Raw genomic sequence first — 18,829 nt, 5'->3', positions numbered from 1 at the left:
CATGGGGCAGCTTCTGGCTCTTCACCCCCACCTCTTCCTCAGTCCCAGACAGAGGGCAGAGAGGAGAGACCTTTCTAGAGCCTGTCAGACGGGATCTGCTCTCCTTTCTCCCACCAACACTCCCAGCCAAGACTGACAAGGAGAGAGCAGAGACAGCTCAACCCCTAGACACCACTGAGGCCAGCCAAGGCTTTGCCTCATGGAAAGAGAGAACTGAAAGCAGAGACCCAAGAGGGCCATTTCTCCCATTATTTTCTCTTTTATAAGGAGTGGAGCCTTGCTGCAGCTGTCAACACTCAGCAGAGTCCAGACCATAGTCATTTCCAACATCTCATCTCACACCCACACACCTCAGCCCTGTCTGAGCAGGGGCAGCTGCTCCATCAGGACTCACATTTCCCGAGCTCCAGCTTTGCACCGTGGCAGCTACAGAGGGCAACAAGCGGCCAAAAGCCTCAGGTGCAGCGGGCAAGGATTTGGGAATAAGCTGTGCTGGCTGGAGCAAGGGCTGCATCCTTCCCCTGCACCCTTCCCCTTCCTGCCCAGGTGTTTTTCTGAGGCTACAAAGTCTACGTGCTTCTGTCCCACCAGGTGTGATCAAGCACAGCCCCCACCCCAGCAGGAGTATTTGCCAAAAGGATTTACTGTCCTCCTCCCCCAGTGAGCACTCTAATGTTTAAGGATGAAGTCACCAAAAGCAGGAAGTTGCATCACTCAGTGAAGGTCACATTCCTTCCCCTTTTAGTCCAGATTTAGCACCAGCTGGGAGCCACAAGACTCAAGTGAATTGTAGGCAGCACAACCAGAGCTTCTGCAGGGATGCAGGTTAGAAGAGAAGTGGGTTTTAGCTTAAATAACCAAATCTATTGCATGCTTGTACTCTCCTGTCTGAAGTCCTCCACCTCCTCCTGGAACAGCAAGGAATATTTTCAATATACTCCAAAATCAAGGAGTACCAAAATTCAAGCTTGTGAACTACACAACAAGCAGCCTCTGAGGACCCACTTGCATTTTTGGGATGTTTCTTACATCTGCTGTTTCACATGGGAACCTGCTGGTGCACAGGAAAGCTGGGGGAGTGACAGGGCTAAAAGTGAATACTAAACCTGTCTCAGTTTTGGTAACACACCTTAGGACTAAACACCCACTCTGCAGCAGCCCCCCTTTCCCAAATCAAAGAAGGAGATTGTCCAGCTTCAGAAGAAGTGAGCATCCAAATGTGAGAGCCCCCATTCGCCCTGGAGTGCTCATGGACAGTGAGATGGAGGCAGAGGGGAGTGGAATCATTAATCTGTTATGAGGAGGGAAGGGGAGGGAGGTGGGGAGGGAGGTGGGACAGGCAACCAACTGCAGCTCAAAACAAACCCTCCCCTGGAAAACAACCCAAAAGCAAAATAACCCAAGACATGAGCGGGTGTTATCAGTGGTACCACTACCTCTAAGCAGCAGCGTGTCCTTACCAAAAAGATTTGCAAGAATGTTTGTGGCCGAGGACCTAAGGTAGTTGCTACAGAGATGTGAGATCAGAGGTCAGCTCAATCCTGCAACATAAAGGGTGGCAAACCCGGGTCACAGCAGGTCAGCAGCACGGTCAGGGCTGATGGAGAGGGGGAGAGGGGTGGAAGGGCAAGGAGAAGGATGCAGGAGAAGGCTCAGCTGGCCCAGCTTACCTGGCAGCAGCCCTGCCCCCTTGCACCACCTGCGAGGCCTGCAATGAAAAGCTGCTGATGCCGCAGTGAAGATTTGAAGGGGGGGGAAAAGTAAGCCAGCAACAAAGCAAGACAAAAAAAAAAAAAATTCACCAAGCTGCCTTCGAGAAATGAACAACACAAATACGGAAGAGAAGAAAATAAAGGAGCAGTAGGAAAAACACTTCTGCCAGTGGCCCTCAGTGGGGGAGGCTGCTCAGAGCCCCCCAGGGACACGAAGCCCATCAGTTCCAGGCGCACTGTCCTGCCCTGGGACTGCTCCACACAGACAAGAGCAGCAGTGCCATGTGCCCAGACAGGTCCATCACCCCCTGGAGCCTGTTCTACATCCTGAGTACAAAACCCCCATCCCACTGCTGTCCTTAGGCCATGTCCCCTCAGTATCCCCAGGTGACAACAAGGGCATTTTTTGCCACACAGGAACCAGCCCAAGGTCCTGCAGCAACTCCTGGCCATGAAAACCTGAGCAGCGATTGCTCAGCTGGTTTGGATGGAGCTGTTGGTGCAAAGCTGCTGAATTTGCCAGCTGCAGGTAGGTTTTTGCATTTCAGCAGGATCCTGAAGAGCAAATCCCATCAATGGGTGTCCCTGCCATTCACTTGGCTCATCCCCCCACCACCCTCCCCAGGTGAAAAATACACAGACACTCACAGCCCTGCTCAGCAGTTTACAGGGTGGGGGCCTCAGGCACAAGAGATACATGGAAAAGAAGAAAGCAGTCATTTTTTCCTGATGCCACCAATGCAGAATCCATGGCAGAGGAAACCAGAGCTCATTTCTGTTGCTGAGCCCAGAGTGGGGCAGGTCTCTGGATTTACTCTGCCTACCACAGTGCCCTGCTCACCTCACACAAATAAACCTCAGCCAGCCCAGCTGGTGGCATCACAAAGATGCTGCCCAAGAGCCTCGAGGCAAGGTTTGCCAGCAGGAGATGCCTGAGCTGGGGGCGAGCTGTGATCCCTCCATCCCTGCCTTCCTTGCTGTGCTCAAGTTTCTGCTTGGTTCTTCACACCAGGCCAGCTGTGGTGGTACTTAGACCACAATTTAACAGGCAAGGGGTGACAAATGCCCCTAAACCACTCTCTGCAAACCTCTGGCTGTGGGTCCCACAGCCCTTGGGACAGCAGTGGAGAGAACACCATCATCCCAGGCTTGTTCAGCCACCAGGGGCAAATCAGTTCCTTGGAGCCCACCCTCAGGGAGGGGTGTGAGCTGTAAGGGAGCAGCCTGCCACAGAGCCCTCAGCTCTGGGGTTATTCCTTCTGTAGGCTGGCAAATCTCGAGCCAGAAGGCTTGTTCTAAGTGACAGGACAGGTTTCACCTTTCTTCATGCAGGGCTCAGGGGGATACTTCAGCAAAAAGTGCAAGATGGACAAATCTCCATCTCTACCAGGCCCACTATGTGGTAAATGCCCACCACATCCAGCTGAGGAGACAGCCCTGGGGAGGGACATTTGCAGTGTCAGCCCCACCTCAGTGAGCTCTAGAACCTTGTGCTGCCTCACCTGGCCCCAGTGTTTCTGAGCTGTGCCCATGCCCTTGGTTGGGATGCCATCCACGGGGCTAAGGGAAGGGAAGTAACCAAAGATCAGGTCCTGAGGAGATACCTGTCAGCACAGAACTAATGGGATCAGGGCAAATACACCGGCTGCATCAGCTGGGAAATTTGGTCTAAGCATCCAGAGGAGCTCCAAAGGTATTTAGGGCCACAGTGCCTCCATCTCCTAAATCAGTGTGACCTTGTTTGTTCTCATATCTTCCTGGGTGGGAGAGGTCTGGAACTCCAGAGCAGTGAGACGCTGAGGGCAGTGTGGGGAGAGAGGTCTGAGCACACCCAGCTTGCTCCAAGGGCATGTCAGCCAGGTGGGCTTGGGCAAGAAGAAAAAAGAAGCTCAACTTACCTTTGTTCTTCCTCTAGCTCTTCTTTGGACATCATTGACTTGTACTGGTTTCCCCTTAGCTTTCCAGGACTGTATTTAAAAGAAAACTTCTCATCTGCAGCTGGAGAGGGGAGACAAAAAAAAAAGAGCAAGAAATCTGTGAACCTGAGACCTCCCGAGAGCCACAACCCACAGCAGTGGGGTGGTTCCTTTGGGTGCTCTCTGACCTCTGCTCCTGCACCCCAAAAGCTCTGGCCAGCCCAGCACACACCCTGAGTCAGCTCCAGCCTGCAGAAAGGCTGGGCACTGTCAGGGAGGCAGTGTGGACCCCAGAGCAGAGCCCAGTGCTGCTGGCCAGAGGATGGCAGGAGCTCAGCCACAGCCAGCACTGCAAGCAGCGAGGAGTGCTGTGAGCCAACAGCCTGCTGGAAGCACATCCAAGGAAATCCTACAGCCCAGGAACCATATGCCATTGTTCTCCCTGGATTCAAAGCCTTGCAGGCCCATCTTGGCTTATCAAGACATGCTAATCCTGCCCCGATTAACTCGCAGCATTTTCCTGCTTCTCCTCTCCAGACTTGCATTCCTCCTCCCTCCCTCTCCTCATCCAGGGGCCCTTTCCCCAGCTGGGGGCTCATAGATGGAGCTGTCCCAGCTCTCCTGCAGCCCCTGACAAAGCTTGTGGGAAGAAGATGCCACGTGGCAAATGCCAGGGCTGCAGACAGCACCGAGCCAAGGCAGCCCCAGGAGCACCAACACAGCCAGCTCCAAGTCCCTGTGTCCCCAGCCCCAAGGTCTCCTGCTCCTGGGTGCTCTCCCACCCATCTCTCCAGCCTCAGCCCCGTGCTAATTAGAGCACCAAAGCTCAGACTCTGAGCCAAAGCCGATCCTTTTCCAATCGGATTTTGTTCCAGCGCTATTTGCTTTTAAAAACTTCTCCCGTGCTTTATCTTCCTACAGATAGGAGAAAACAACAGGAGGGGAGGCCAATCCAAGAGGGGGCCCAGGAGGAGCTGCTGCTGTGGGGATGTGTTATCTGTGGGCTGCTTATCTGAGAGCCTTTATCTCCCAAGGACTGCAGGACTCATGGCCAAGCACCCAGCACTGCAGTTCCCACATTCCCAGAAACATCCCCGACCCTCAGAGCCCTGGGGATGCTTCCAAGGGCTGCACAAAAGGAAGATATTACTTCATTATTATCTGCATGGCCCTGAAGGATTGCACATTATCCCCAAACCAGTATCAGGACCCCTAAATGGGGTGAAACTCCCCTGGCAGGAGAGAAAACCCCAACTTGTACAGAACACATGGATGCATCCTCTGCTCCCAGGAACACAAGAAGACCCTTCCCATACTCTCCACTGCAATTGTGGCCATATTCATGATTGTCTCTCCTCCAAATGGAAAATCCCTCACAGCCCCTCCCCTCCCTTCCTCACATGGAGCTTCCCTGTTTTCCAGTCAATACTGCCCTTAAGGATTTTTCTCTTTGATTTTGGGGTTTCTCCAACCCCAAGCTCGTGCCCACATTCAGCTGCTGCCAGACCTTGGGGACCTCCTTGTAAATGTAAGTCAGAGCCTGGTATTGTAGGTGGGGAAATCAGAGATCTCAGAAACAAGCAGTGCAAGGCTTCACTGGAGTGAAGCACAAGAACTTTTACCTATTTCCATGCCAAAAGTGTAATTTACTAATAAATTTGGTGAGTTACTGTTAACAAGAGCCAAAAAAGCAAAACAAAAACCCCAAGCCACTTAAATATACTTTCTAGAAGAACCCCTTCAAATATTCTCTCTCAAATTTGCCCTAGACCAGGACACCATGGCTGGAGCAACAGGAGTGGGATGGGAATTTCCCAGAGACCTCCCCCCTGCTAATTCCCACATTTCCTCACTTCTTTACATCTCCAGGTTCCTGATCTTGGGGAGCATCCTTGGGAATTCTTGGTGGATTACTGCTCAATTACTGATCTGGAGTGTTTCTCTAATCCCTAAATGCCATTGGGGCTCCCAGGAGATGCAAAATCTTTATCCAGCTTTGTCAAAAATGTCTGAGCACAAGCAGCCCAAGGCTCTGGTGTGCAGCCCCAAACATTCAGCTTGGCCAGATTCCACTTTCCTGGGTGGGAAACCCTCCCCATGGGCAAACAAACAAACAAACAAACCTGGCTAGCTGGAAACAAGCAGTAATGCTGCAGCTCAGCGCCACTTTGGGTGACCATAAAAGTGCATGGAAAGAAAATTCAGCTGGCTGCTGCTTTGGGAGATATTAGGAGAAAGGAAAAAAAAAAAAAAAAAGAGGGTGTAACATCCTGTTCCTTCTGCTGGTGCAGAGCAGGAGCTGTTCATTACCTTTGTAAAGCTCGACTGATTTCAAGGACAATTAAGATTGTTTCCCTCACGTGGTTTTCTGCCAAATCAAGTCAGATTTGGGACTCAGACTGGCCCAAAAAGAGCAGTTTGATTGCCACTTCCCCAGCAAATAATAAGGGAGAAGGGAGGCAAGGAAAGTCTCCATATCTCTGCCCACATGTTGTGATTAAAAAAAGGAGACAGTGTGTGGCTTTGGAAGCCTCTGGCTGGTTTTTGAGCTCAGGAACTTTCTCTGCAGGTCAAAAACAAACTTCAGGAAACACACAGAAAAGGGGAGGCTGGGTTTTCATGTAGGCAGGGAAAACACTACAGGAACAGGAGGTGACCTACTTGCTGAGAGCCTCCAGGAGTTCCTATCAGAGAAAACATTTGTCTTTCATCTCTCTGCCCTGGCGTTGGCAGGGCTGTAACCCTGAGCTGGCAGGGTGAGAGCAGCCCCAGGAGAGCACCTCTCCCCTGAACATCTTGCTCTGCCATGATGCACACGTTATCCCTGCCAGCCCTGCCCAAAGTGGAGGGAAAGCTGCTCCGGTGGTTTTGGTCACAGGGTGGTGACAGATGCCTGCACAATCCCCACACGCCCCAGGGGAATATTTGCTTGTGGGTTGAGTGGGGTCAGGACTGGAAGGAGACAGTGGAGGAGGGAGCAGGGCTGGTCCCAGGGCACTGCTGGTGTTCCCAGCTGTCTCCTCATCAGCCCAGGCCATCTCTTTGGTTCAGGGGTTCTGTGTGGTGGTAAAGTCTCTCTTTTATCCTGTGCTTCTAAAGAAAACTCTGCAGCCTCTTGTTGTTCAGTCTCAAGGCAGTTTATTGCAAGTTATCTAAAAGATTTTCTTCTGGGGCTGCTGTGGTTTGCTCACAGCTCAGGCAGAGGCACACACACACCCTGACATCCTCTCTGACCCCGACTGCTTCTTCTCTCCCCCTCTGCCCAGGGCTGCTGCTGTCTTTTATATGGTACATTACGTGTTCCATGGTTACAGTTTTCCCCAATGCCCATTACCTATATTAAATGGTGCTTTTCTATCTTTTATATGGTACATTACGTGTTACATGGGTACAGTTTGTCCCCAATGCCTATTACCTATATTAAATGGTGCTTTTCTATCTTTTATATGGTACTTTACGTGTTACATGGTTACAGTTTTTCCCCAATGCCTATTACCTATATTAAATGGTGCCTTTCTACTCTAAACCAACCTGTGAGTGCCAACATCACCAAGAACATGGAGGTAAGGAAGGAGAAAGAGGAGGAACAGGACAGGCCCAAATCCCTCCATCTTAAAACCTCTGACCCCCATGTACAAAGTAAAAAACCCCCCTGTACAATACTAAAAAATTCTCCCCTCTACTTTGTAACTACTTCTACTCTAATATCTAAACTTTTGTGACTGCTTGTTCCACCTTCAAAGTTGGTAACTCATTCCATGGTTCAAACCCAAAATCACAGCTGTTTCCAGCTGCCTGCCAGGGTCTCAAATGCTTCTGACCTGGGCCTGGAACATCCAAAAATGTTTGAGGGACATTCTGAGTTCCAACACAGCTCCTTTAGAAAATACTTCAGAAACAGCGGGAATAATTCAGGAGGGGAGCCAGGGGCTGCCTGCAGGAGGTGCTTAGGGAGGGCACAGGGCTGGCCAGGTCCCACAGCCGGGGCCATCACCTTCCCCCATCCCATTTGTAAGGATGCCCACGGTGCCAGGGCAGCCCTGGAGCAGAGCTGGACCCTCAGCAGCAGACCCTGGCAGGGCAGCGTTGCTGAGCATCCCTTTGGCAGGATACACCCATCAATCCTCAAAGCAGAGCTCCCCCAGCCCCCCTCGGTGACACCCCCAGCCAGCAGGGTGGGACGAGTGTATTTTGGGAACCCCATCTCCAAAGGAGCTTTCCCCGCCTTGCAGGAACGGCACCAGGATTAAAATTCGATTCTCTGTGGCATTAGGCATAATCCTCCCGAGCTGGGGGATTGCCACCCAGCACCTTCAGAGAGCCAGGCAGAAAGTGGGGCAGGGAAGGGGGAACACCCCCAGGCCTCCTGCTGCCCCAGCTGTCCCCAGCCACCCCAAGCCAGGATTTTGGGGCCACCCCAGCATCTCCAGGGCTGCTCAGGAGAGCAGAGTCAGACACACATTCAGGCACCATCTGCTTCATTTTCTTAGGACTGCAGCAGTTGTCACCCCAATTAGTCAATTAATCATTTTCCCAATCAACTAATTGGCTAATCAGTTAAACGTGGCCCTCTGACTAAAGCCCCTGGAGATTGTCCTGGATGCAGCAAGGAGCTTTTGGAGCAGCTGCATCACAAAGCCACCCCATGGCAAACAGCCCAAGGGTGTCTGGGGAGGGGGTAGGAATTTCCTGGAGGAAGGAGCCCATCCCCAAGCACTCAGGGCTCCAGACCTGTTCATAATCTCCCTGCAAAGTTCTGGCTTGCTTGGCACTCACCATCCTCATCCTCCGGCTCTCTCACCACCAGCTTCTCGTTTTCTGAGTCCACCTCTTCCTCCTGGAGGAGTGAAAAACAGAACAGCCATGAGGAGAAGGTGCAGGGCTGAATAACCCACGTTTGGCTGGGATGCAGAGCCTGGAGCTCCAGTGACAGGGCTGGGCACCCCTTCCCTGCTTCTGCAAGGAACAGGACAACAGGATGCTCGCTAATGAGTGAGGTTCATTAGGCTGCTTTCCTCTCACTGGTCAGTCACAGTGATCTGGCCCACCCAAAGGCTGTGAAATGCAAGTTCCTCCCCAGAATCAGAGATATTAAGGTTTTTAAGAAGAGCCTTGTGCCTGAGCACCTCCCTGCCAGCTGCACCCCTGCCACCCCTCCTGCCCAGGGACAGGGAGGGGACTGAGCCAAGAGCCACGGGGACTTCTGTGTGCCCCAGGCCAGGCAGTAGGAAAAGGCAGATCCCCAGCCAAAGCCACCGTGCAGCCACAGGCCAAGGAGCTGCTCTGAAGCACAGGGACATTCTGCTTGGATGGCCCTGGAGGCAGATGCCAGCACCTCCCTTTGCCCCACGCCCCACATCCCCATCCCTCTGCCCTCCTGGGGCTGCTCCCTCCCTCATGCAGGGTGGTCCAGCTGCCTCAGGGGGACCCACCTCACTGACCCCCATCCCTGGGGCATGGCAAACCCGGCCCTGAACACCATTTCTTTCTGCTTTAAACGGGCTCAGTCATTCAGAGGCCACCCACCCTCAGCAGGGGAGAACAGCAGGCAAGCTTTGCCCCTGCCCTGGCCACTGCCACCCGGGGACAATGCCCCACCCGTGCAGGGACGCTGGCACGCTGCGGGCTGTGCCACCCTCCCCAGGCTGGCTCTGCCTCCCACACACCTCTGCATGGCTGGGCAGTGCTGCGTGGCCACTCGTGTCCTCTGCTTGTCCTGTGTGCCCGAGGCTGGGTCCAGGCGAGGCACCCAAGGGTGGGATCTGGAAAAGGGCAAAAGCTTTGAGCACCAACACCCCCGAGCCCTCCCCTGAGCTCAACCAACCAGCCCTGGCAGCTTCAGCACTGGTGGAAAAGTGCTGGAGGTGGCCAACAGCCCACCTTGCCCCATGCCTGTGCCCTGTGCCAAGGCAGGAATTGCTGCTGGAGTGAGGAACCCCCGAGATCTCCAGAGCCCGGCCTTGCAGCCAGGGTTTGGAGCTCAGGAGCTGCTCCCCATGGCAGCCCCAGCCCCTGGGGTGGGAGCAAGGAGCCACCAGCGAGGGGGGCTGGCTCTGCCAGGGCCAGGCTGGGCTGCCCGTGGGTCCTGGCAGGGCTCAGGCACGCCCAGGATGCTGATGCAGCAGAAGGGAGAGGACAGGCTGGGTTTGTCAATGCTCTGCCAAACACCCCTGTAACCTCCCCACCCCATCCTGCAGTCCTGGGGCTGGAGCTCCTCAGCCCCACAGCAGCTGGGGATGGCTTTGACCCCCGTGCACAGCGTTTCCCTGCCCAAAACCTTCAGAGATGAAGGTTCCCCTGCTGTGCCTGAGGGCTGTGGAGGAGGATGTGCGTGGGCAGGGACACCCTGTCCCTCGGCCTTGCACTGAAATACCAGCATGGGGCTGGCAGCAGCTCTGGGCTGGCTGGAAATGGCAGCAGGGACAAAGCCCCACCTGGAGCCTGGCTGTGCCCACAGAGGAGGCACAGTCCCCTCTGTGCCTGTCCCCAAATTTCAGAGCTCTCAGCCCTGCCGTGGCCAGTGGGTGCTGCTGTCCCGGCATCCTGCAGCCAAAACTGGGAGGGAGAAGGAGTTGGGACAGCACTGGGAAACTTGGACACCCCAGAGGACACCGAGGCACCTCAGGTGCTGCTCTTCTGGAGGAATCACAGCCCAGGGAGAATGCAGGGAGAGTTTTGAGAGAATTTCCTCACTCCTTCCTGCGAGTGAGGAAGGAACAAGGGGAGAAGAAAGGACCTGAGTGCTCTGTCCAAGAGCCCACAGATCAGCATCTCTCTGGTGCACGTCGGCCACGAAAACCTCCCATAGGAAAAAAATAAAAAATTAAAAAATAAAAAAAGGCGAGAAGCAGCACTGCAGGGAGCCCTGCACGTCATTATCCGGGAGCATCTGGAGGAGACTTGACACGGCCGCCCCGAGCAGCTGCTGCTGCAAACAAAGATCTCATTGCTGATCCAGGGGCAGCTGGGCTGGGAACGCTCCCTGCCCTCCCCTGCCACCCCAAACCACACCTGGGCACAGCTGCCCAAGGCTTTGGAAAGCCCAGAGTTAAATCCAGCCAGTCAAGCCCTTACAGAACAAGGCAGTGATCCATCTGATCCCTCTGCTGTTACAGTGAGCTCAGGGACACTCTGTGCCCCTTCCCCGGGACCCTCTGACTGATCAGATAACCCTGGACCCTCCTTCCTGCCCTGACAGGGTTGGTGGAGAGCCAGGGAAGCCCACCCTGTCCAAAGTCCATATAGACCCCTGAGAATTCCTGTTCTCCCTCTTTTGCCCTGCTCTCCCCTAGGACATCACAGAATAGAGAGCTGAACCACCTTATCTCCGGGTAAGAGCCTCTTTTGGAAATCTTTGCCATCTCCTGATATTCCTCCCCTCACAGCCTCGGATCTCTGGGCTAGCCTGATAATTTAGGGGCTGAGAGGGGGGGAATGTCACTCTGCCTCGGCGGCTGCTGCTGCAGAGCCTTTGTTGGATCATCACAAATGTGCTGCTGTCCTTGAGCTCCACGGGCACCAGCGAGACACCCACGTGTGGGGCTGCCTCTGGCAGAGGGGTTTGGAGCAAAGCAGAGCCAGGACAAGGCTTCAGGCACCTTTTGACACAGCCAGCACCGACCATGGACAGCCCTGAGTCTCCCAGGGGAGGGTGGCTCAGATAGAGGAGCTTGGCATCGTGACCCCAAAATGCCCCTCGAGGCTCTGGCAGCGCTGAACCCTCTCCCAGCCTAGGGGAGATGGGAGCCAGGCTTCCCACTGCAGCATCATCTGGTTTTCAGCTCATTTCTGGCCATTTCCTCCCCACTTCCTCCATCCCCGCTGCAAACCCCTCTGAGCAATGGGCTTCTTTCTCAGAAAGGACAAGAGGAGACTTTGGGGGTGGTGTGTCCCTCACCCTTTTGTCAGGGACAGCCCTGGCCCTTATGGGCAGGCTGGGGGAAAAGAAGTGCCCTGCTCCAGCTTCAGGAAAAGGGAAGATCCCAGGCTGCAAAGCAAGAGGAGAAAATTATCTTGGATTAAACTCCTGGGCCCTGGGTGTTGCCATTTATGGCTGCGCTTTCTGCTCCAAGCCTGATGCAAGACATTGCAAGAGGGAAAGAAAGCAGACAGGAGAGAGCCAGCCAGAAAGAGAAAAGCCAGGAGAAAAGGGGAAGGAAAAACCTCCAAAAAAAAAGACTAAATAATAATAATAATGTTGGGCAGAGTTTAGCAGAACAAAAGCAGCTGCTGTGTCAGCAGCTCCCCTTCACCCACCACTGGGGCTCTCCATCCTCCAGCTGGCCAGAGGAGCAGCAGCAGGTCAAGAGCAGTTTTCCAGCCCTGGTGATGATCCTGCCAGCTCTGGGGTGCCTGGAGAGGGTGTCCCTCATGTGGAGATGGCATTTTGCAGGTCTGAGCCCCCAAAGCATGGGAGCATCTGCTCCCATGTCACTGCTATGGGCAAGGACAAGCCACGGAGTGGGCAGAGCATTTCTGAAGCTCTGGGACCATCCAGCCCTAAATGAGGATCAGGCAGTGCCAGGGCTGCTGAGGAGAACTCTCACAGCAGGGTGAGGAGCCCAGCCCAGCAGCACCCATCACATCCAGCCAGCTCATTCCCTTTTTGCTACAGCAAACAGCACACGCCAGCACGTCCCTGGCTGCCCAGCTGAGCTGTGTGGCACCCTTGGCAGGCAAGGCTGGCCCTCTCCTGGCAGCCCTTCACACAAGTGGGCACTTCAGGAGGCACAGAGTCCTCGTGGCCTGTGCTCCAGCAGCGCCCTGGCTCTGGCACAGCTCCCAGGGCAGCTGCCCAACCTCCTCATCCTGGTAGGGAACACAGGGCAGCCCCCAGTGCCACCCTGCCCCTCACCACGGCCCCGTGCTGGGACTCAGGGCGGGCACAACACGCTCACAGGCTCCTGGGGGGGTGACACACGTCCTGTCTCACTTCCCAGTTTCCAGCACTGCAAGAGATGATGAATTTGTCCCTGGCACTGGGCACATCTGAGCAGTCAGGGATCTGGCTGGGGAGCCCTGAGCCTGGCAGTGCTGCTGTGTTGGGGGGTGGCACATCACCACATCCCTCCCCAGTGCCCTGGGGGACACTGGAGCTCCTGTCCCAGCCCGCTGGCACTGCAGACACAGCCTGAACAGCTGCCAATTACAGCCAGACTTAATTAGACACCCTCTGCCCTGCAGCACGGGGAGGGCAGGCAGGAGGCATCAGGGGGGGAAATGATGATTTTTGTAAATGTAAAGAGGGCTCCTGGTGGGAGCTGGGTGGTTTGTGCTGCCCGGGGTGTGCAGAGGCACTGGGAGCCCCCAGGGAGGCACAGCCTGGGGTGGGAGGCATGGGGACAGACAAAGCCTTTGTGCCTCTGCTGTCCAGGTGACAGTCCTGCTCTGGCTGGGTTTGTGTGTCCCCTCTCCCCACTGTCACCCACTTGCCTCTGCTCTGTTTGAAGCCCTCAGCTGCAATTAACCCTTGGCAAACCAGCCAGGCTGCCGTGCCCTGGCACTGCCCGCTCACCCTCCCCATCTCCAGAAGGTTTTGGCCAGGATGGCACCCCAGAGGTGACTCTGGTCCAACACTGAAAGCCCTGCCCGGTCCCTGCCACCTGCCACTTCCAGGACAGAAAGGCTCATTAGAGCTGAAGTTTCTCACACCAACCACGCTCCACAGCCCCAGCTCGCTGCTGTTCCCACCCAGTTCCCACCCAGCAGCTTTTCATTAGGGGATGGCTTTGACAGCACTGCCTCATCCATTAACGAGCTGGGATGGGGATGAGAACAGACAATGACAGACTAATTAAGTTTTTTTTTTCAGCGATGGGAGCCAGCAGAGACAAGGGGAAACACTACCAGCAGCTCAGGGAAACAAGGGCTCCTTTCCCTGCTCTGCCACTGGTTCATTTTGTAGCCCCGAGCGTGATGCTGCAATGGTCACTGCAGAGAGGAGCAGGCAGCCTTCAATTTTAACGATTTTATCCGCCTTGCAGGAGATGGAAGCAGGAGGGAGGATGAGACACGCAGCTGCCCCAGCAGATCCCAGTTTGCACAGGCAGGGAGCAGGGAAGGAGGAGGCAGCGCTCCAGCCCATCATTAACAGTGGTTAATAGCTGCGGGCAATGCCAGCCAGCCTGGCACAGTGCGAGCTAAGCAAACAGGGGGGAAAGAAAATAAGGGAAAAAAGAAATAAATAAGGAAAGAAAATAAATAAGGAAAGAAAATAAATAAGGAAAGAAAGCTCTGTGAGTGGCGAGCACAGCCCTCTGCCTGCCGATGTACTGAGGCTGCAGCAGCCGGACAGGGTTTGGAGCTCCTCTGCTGAGTCACATCAGAGGACCGCAGCCCTCGGCAGAGCCAAGACAGGCTGAAAGGGAACGATTCCATCAGCAGCCGCCTGCAGAGCACTCCCTGCCCTGCCCAGAGCCGTCCCATCCCTGCCTGGGACATCTTCTGGGCTTGGGTCGGAGCGGTGCTGGAGGAGGGGCAGGATGAAGCAACTCGGAGGATGTTCATCAGGAGCAAAAGCAGAATCCAGGGATGGTCTCTCCCACTCTGCCCACAGCACCAAGCCTTGGATCAGCAGACTGGGCAGTGCCACACGTGTGTGGTGCCTGCTGGAAGCACACCTAGTCCCTCCCAGCCCCTCGGCTGGCTGTGCCATCCGTCCCCGGCGCTGCTGGCAGCCACGGGCAGCCAGAACCATCGCTCCCCTGTCACTGCTCCCCACCCAGGCCACACCTGCCTGCTCCCCGACCTTCCCAAGGGGATGCTGCTCAGGCCTAGGGTGACTTTTCCTGCCTTGTTCACACAGTGAGGGAGCAATTTCCCCGGAGGAAAAGCTGACCAGAAGCCCGTGCTGCTCCTTTGCCGTAAGAGGAGCTGAGGGCAGTGAGGAGCCCCAGTCCCACAGAGCACAGCCAGGCTTCTGGAGGACACAGAACTCCCCATTTCTTGAGTAAGAACTCATTCCAGGCACACAAAACCCTGTCACTGCACCTGTGGCGAGCAGGGATAAAGGAGCTGAGCCTGTCTCTGAGGACAACAAGCATTGCAGCAGCGCCTGTTCAAAGAATCAGGGCTGAAGAGCAGCCAGAGGGGAGGAAAACATTCCCAAGACATGAGCAAGCAGCAGAGGAGCTGCAGGCTCTGGCAGCCCTGGATCCATCTGTCCTGATGGGTGCTGCACCTGACCGGAGGGCAGCTCCAGCCAAGTGGCCAACTTTGGTGCTGAGCTGGCCCAGCCAGGACCCAGCTGGCTAACGGTGGCCCAGGAGCTCTCCAGACATCCTGCTACCCACAGACACCGATAAATCACAGCTCAGAGAAACAGATGTTGTTTCCAGGATGCTGTGTCAAGGCATGAGAACCGTATCCATGGACAAATGGCACTGGCAAGGGGAGAGGCAGAGCTGCGAGGCTCAAAAACCACCAAGGGAGGTGTGAGGAGCACAGGGAGGCAGAACCACATCCCAGCCCCGAGAGCATCACAGCACAGAGCAGGCTGTGCAAGCCCCCGGGACCTGCCCAAGGCTATCCGGTGAGTCACAGGAGATGCTTTCCAAGGTACGCACTGCCCCGCAGCCTGGAAACAGTTGCTGGGGATTACAAATGCTGCTAATAATAGCCAGGAGGCCACTGGGCCCCAGCCCCAGCCCCGGCCCGAACACGCTGCCGGCACAGGGCGACGCTCCCGCATTCCCAGGCCAGCCCTGTGCTCCCTTCCCGGCCTTTGGACAAGGGGCCACATGAGAAAAAGCCACCAAGGCAGGGAGCTCAGGCGCCTCAGGTTGTCACCGAGTCCCACCCAGGCTGGGCAGAGCAGAACAAGATCTTCCCATGGACACTGGGTCACTCTTTTATTTTTAAACAAGATCCGGTGGAGGAGGAGGATTTACTGGGCATCACTGCCGCCCCAGTTCAGCCCGGGGTCAGAGCTTGGGGCCAGCATCCAGCTGGGGCTGGGAAGGAGTGGGGCGGTCCCTTCCCTGGGGCCGGCAGGGACAGGGACAGCGCAAGGGACCCGCACTGCTACGGGGACAGTGTCTGTGACCCGCAGAGAAGGGATGCGGACGGGAAGAACAAACAGAAGCACATACCCCAGCACCTGGATAAGCTCGTGGGGAAAGGAAAAAACTCCCAGGGCTTAGATGTGCACACAGGAGAGGCTCACGCTGACACACGCTTCTCTTCCCTTAAATCTTCACTTTCTTAGATTATTTTTTAGGAGCATTCCTTACGGGACGGGGAAGGGAAGGAGCCAGAAACATCCCCCAAACTGCTGCCTCCTCCGGGGACAACGGGCTTGTTCCCACCCGAAGACAAAACACGGGGTTTGCTGGGACCTCTCTTATTTTAGGGGAAAACCCTGAGCGCTGCTCCCTCCCCTCCACCCACGGAGACGGAGGGATGGAGAAATGACACGGCGGGGGGATTGGGGGACCCTGGCTGTGGGACCTCGGGGTGCTGGTCTTACCTTGCTCTCCGCATCCTCCCGGTGCCCGAGCTGCCGGGGCTGCTCGGACGATTGCCGGGGCTGCTCGGACGATTGCCGTGGCTCCTCGGACGATTGCCGGGGCTCCTCGGATGATTGCCGGGGCTCCTCGGACGATTGCCGGGGCTCCTCGGACGATGGCCGGGGCTCCTCGGGCGGCTGCCTGGGGATGCTCTCGGCCGCCGCGGGGCTGGGCTCGGCCGCGGGGCCCGGCTCCGCCGCCGCCTCCCGCTGCTCGGTGACCGCTTCCTTCTCTTCGTTTCCCACTCCGACCTCCTCCACCGGCACCCGGCTCCCCTCGTCCTCCGGCCCCTTGGCCGCGGTCGGTACCGGTACCGCTTCTCCGCCGGGGCCGCCCTCCCGGGCCGGTTCCGCCGCCCGCCGGCCGCCGCCTCCCCGCAGCCTCAGGAAGACGGAGGCGAGGACGAGGGCCAGCACGGTGAAGAGCAGCGGGACGGCCAAGTGCCAGTCCACGGGCAGCTCCATCGTGCCCCGCCGCCGGAGCCCGCCCGAGCCGAGTGCGCGGCCGCGGGGGGAGCGCGGGCAGCGCTGGGCCGGCGGCGGGGCTGGGCCGGCTCTCGGTCGGCTTTACCGGCGTCATCCGCCGGCCCTGCCCACCGCCCCGGCCCCCCCGGCACCGGCACCGGCAGCCACCCCCCGGCCCCGCTCCCCGCCCGGCCAGCGCTGCGATTTGGGAAGGTTTGGGCTACAAACAACGCGGCTGTGCTTGATGCGAGAGTCCAGCTTGGGACAACGGGGTCTTTCATTAGACGCTGCCTTATAGCCACAAAGTCATTCCCAAACTGCTCGGCAGTGGCTTGCATCGTCAAAGCCTAGAATCATTTCTATTGGAAAAGACGTAACCCCCTTCAGTGAAGAAATTGTTCCTATACCCAACGTAAACCTCCCCTGGCACAACTTGAGGACATTTCCTCTTGTCCCTCGTTAACGGATCCCATGGGAACAATGGGAAGGTGTCGGTCTCCCGGGATGCTCCCTGCGCAGGCACCCAGGGCTCGGTGAGCTCTGACACGCTGGGGTATCGCTGGCCTCAGTGTTGAACAGTGTTTAATGAGCATTTGCACCTTGTTAGCCCTTGGCTGGGTAGCGGAGGGGCTGGCAGGGCCAGGAAAGCTGTCCTGACTCCCCTGGGTGAGCAGCATCTGGCAGCACATCCATGCCAAGCTCCAGAGCATCACTCCACCTTCCCCAGGAGCTGCAGGGGATATCAGTGCCATAAACTGCTGTAATAAAGTTGGTGCCAAGAGCAGCTGGGCTGCCAGAGCCTCCCCCCAAAACATTTTGCTGCTGTGAGGTCTGAAAAACAGGAGATTCAAAAACCAGGATGTGTCCAAAAGCCATCACAAACTGGCAAGCAGAGTGGCCAAGGACTTGTCAGGTTCCTCTAGACTCTGCCACTGAGGATTTCCTGCCTCTCGAGACTGCTGGGAGGATTAGCCAACCTTTTACAAAGCAGGCTGAAATTAGAAGGCCTAAACTACTCCTGCCAGGGTGAAACCAGCATGGAGCGGGATTCATGTCAGGGGAACAGCCATGGAATTCACCCCGGAAAGTTTCTTCCAGGGGAAAGGCCCCGGAGATACAACCCGGAGCAGAGTTTTTTTATTGACTGACCAAAGACAAAACTCAAACAAAGACGGGATTAAATCCCCGGGTGGGAGGAAGGAAGTGAAGCCATGATCCTCCCTGCATTTGTCTTTATTGGTAATCCTATCAGGCAGGCAATCGTTAGCCTATGGATAATTGTATTCTTAGCAACAACCAACCACGGTACTTACCTCCCCTTCTCCAGCAGAGCTTTGCATTTCCTGGGTCTCAATCAGCAGTCAGAGCTGCTCTAGAGCTCAGCCAAATCACCCGGAGATTGGTGTTCAGCAGCTTTTTCTCTGTGTATTTGGTCCCTTCTTCCACCTCCTTGCCCTAATCCCAGTTGCCATGAAGGCATCATCCAGTGCCTCACTTTCTTTCAGAGGCTTCCTCTGAGCCCTGGAAATTGCTCATGGCCAGAGACAGAACCAGTTCCAGGGTCTGGGTCCTTGCTCCTGTGCTCATGTGAACTGTCAGTTTTGGGCACAAAAAGGAGTTCTGGGTGAGACTGAGAGAAACTGGGCACTGGGAGCTGCTAATAGGGTGACATGGGGTGTTTAGGTTATGCATTTCCAGCTGTCACAGTGCCCTTGATTGCTGCCAACACCCAAGACACCTCCTGCTCTTTCTCCCGGCAGTATAAATTTTCCACAGCTCTTGGCTGAAGTGTGTTGGAGGGTGTTTGCCCGCTCAGGAATGCAGCAGCATGTGGCTTGCATTAGCCCAGCACAGAGACAGAGCACTTCAGCCAGCACCCTCTGGAGCAGCATTTATCACTGCCTTAAAATAAAGGAAGCAACAGGAGCATCAGAGGCTTGGGCTGAGCCCGGAGCGGGGCAGCGGCAGCAGCGGGAGCGCGGTGCCCTCTCTCGGGAGGAGAAGCGCCCTGCAGCGCCCGGGAGAGCCGGGATGGCCGGGGACAGTCCGGGGATGGCCGGGGACAGTCCGGGGATGGCCGGGGACAGTCCGGGGATGGCCGGGGACAGTCCCGGGGATGGCTGGGGACAGTCCCCGAGAGCCCCGGCAGAGCAGGGTTTAAGCCCCAAGGGCCCGGGATGAGTAGGGGGTGGCCGGGAACGGTCCCCGAGAGCTTCAGACGGACAGGAATG

At 56.1% G+C, this 18,829-nt stretch overlaps 1 protein-coding gene across 6 annotated transcripts in view; it reads right to left on the bottom strand.

The window, feature by feature from the left end:
• The window catches only part of MXRA7 (matrix remodeling associated 7), a 28,895-nt gene extending 12,165 nt beyond the window's left edge, over positions 1-16,730 (bottom strand). The window contains exons 1-6 of one of the 6 annotated variants that reach the window (XR_005982083.2): positions 16,095-16,729; positions 9,295-9,390; positions 8,405-8,465; positions 3,611-3,710; positions 1,671-1,708; positions 1,461-1,541 (exon numbers count right to left, since the gene is read on the bottom strand). Coding sequence is in view for 5 of the 6 variants with exons in the window: in XM_030287166.4 (XP_030143026.4) it covers positions 1,508-1,541; positions 1,671-1,724; positions 3,611-3,710; positions 8,405-8,465; positions 9,295-9,390; positions 16,095-16,598 (849 nt within the window). In the remaining variant the exon portion in view is untranslated. Of the gene's footprint in view, positions 1-1,460; positions 1,542-1,670; positions 1,725-3,610; positions 3,711-8,404; positions 8,466-9,294; positions 9,391-16,094 lie in introns of all 6 variants that reach the window. The other 5 variants (XM_030287166.4, XM_030287167.4, XM_030287171.4 and 2 more) reach the window with 5 other exon arrangements.
• Positions 16,731-18,829: the final 2,099 nt, after the last annotated feature.

This window comes from Taeniopygia guttata, chromosome 18 (genome assembly GCF_048771995.1).
Source record: "Taeniopygia guttata chromosome 18, bTaeGut7.mat, whole genome shotgun sequence".
Classification (NCBI taxonomy): domain Eukaryota; kingdom Metazoa; phylum Chordata; class Aves; order Passeriformes; family Estrildidae; genus Taeniopygia; species Taeniopygia guttata.
The sequence above is the reverse complement of the archived record's forward strand: the minus strand, read 5'-3'. Positions and strand labels throughout refer to the sequence as shown.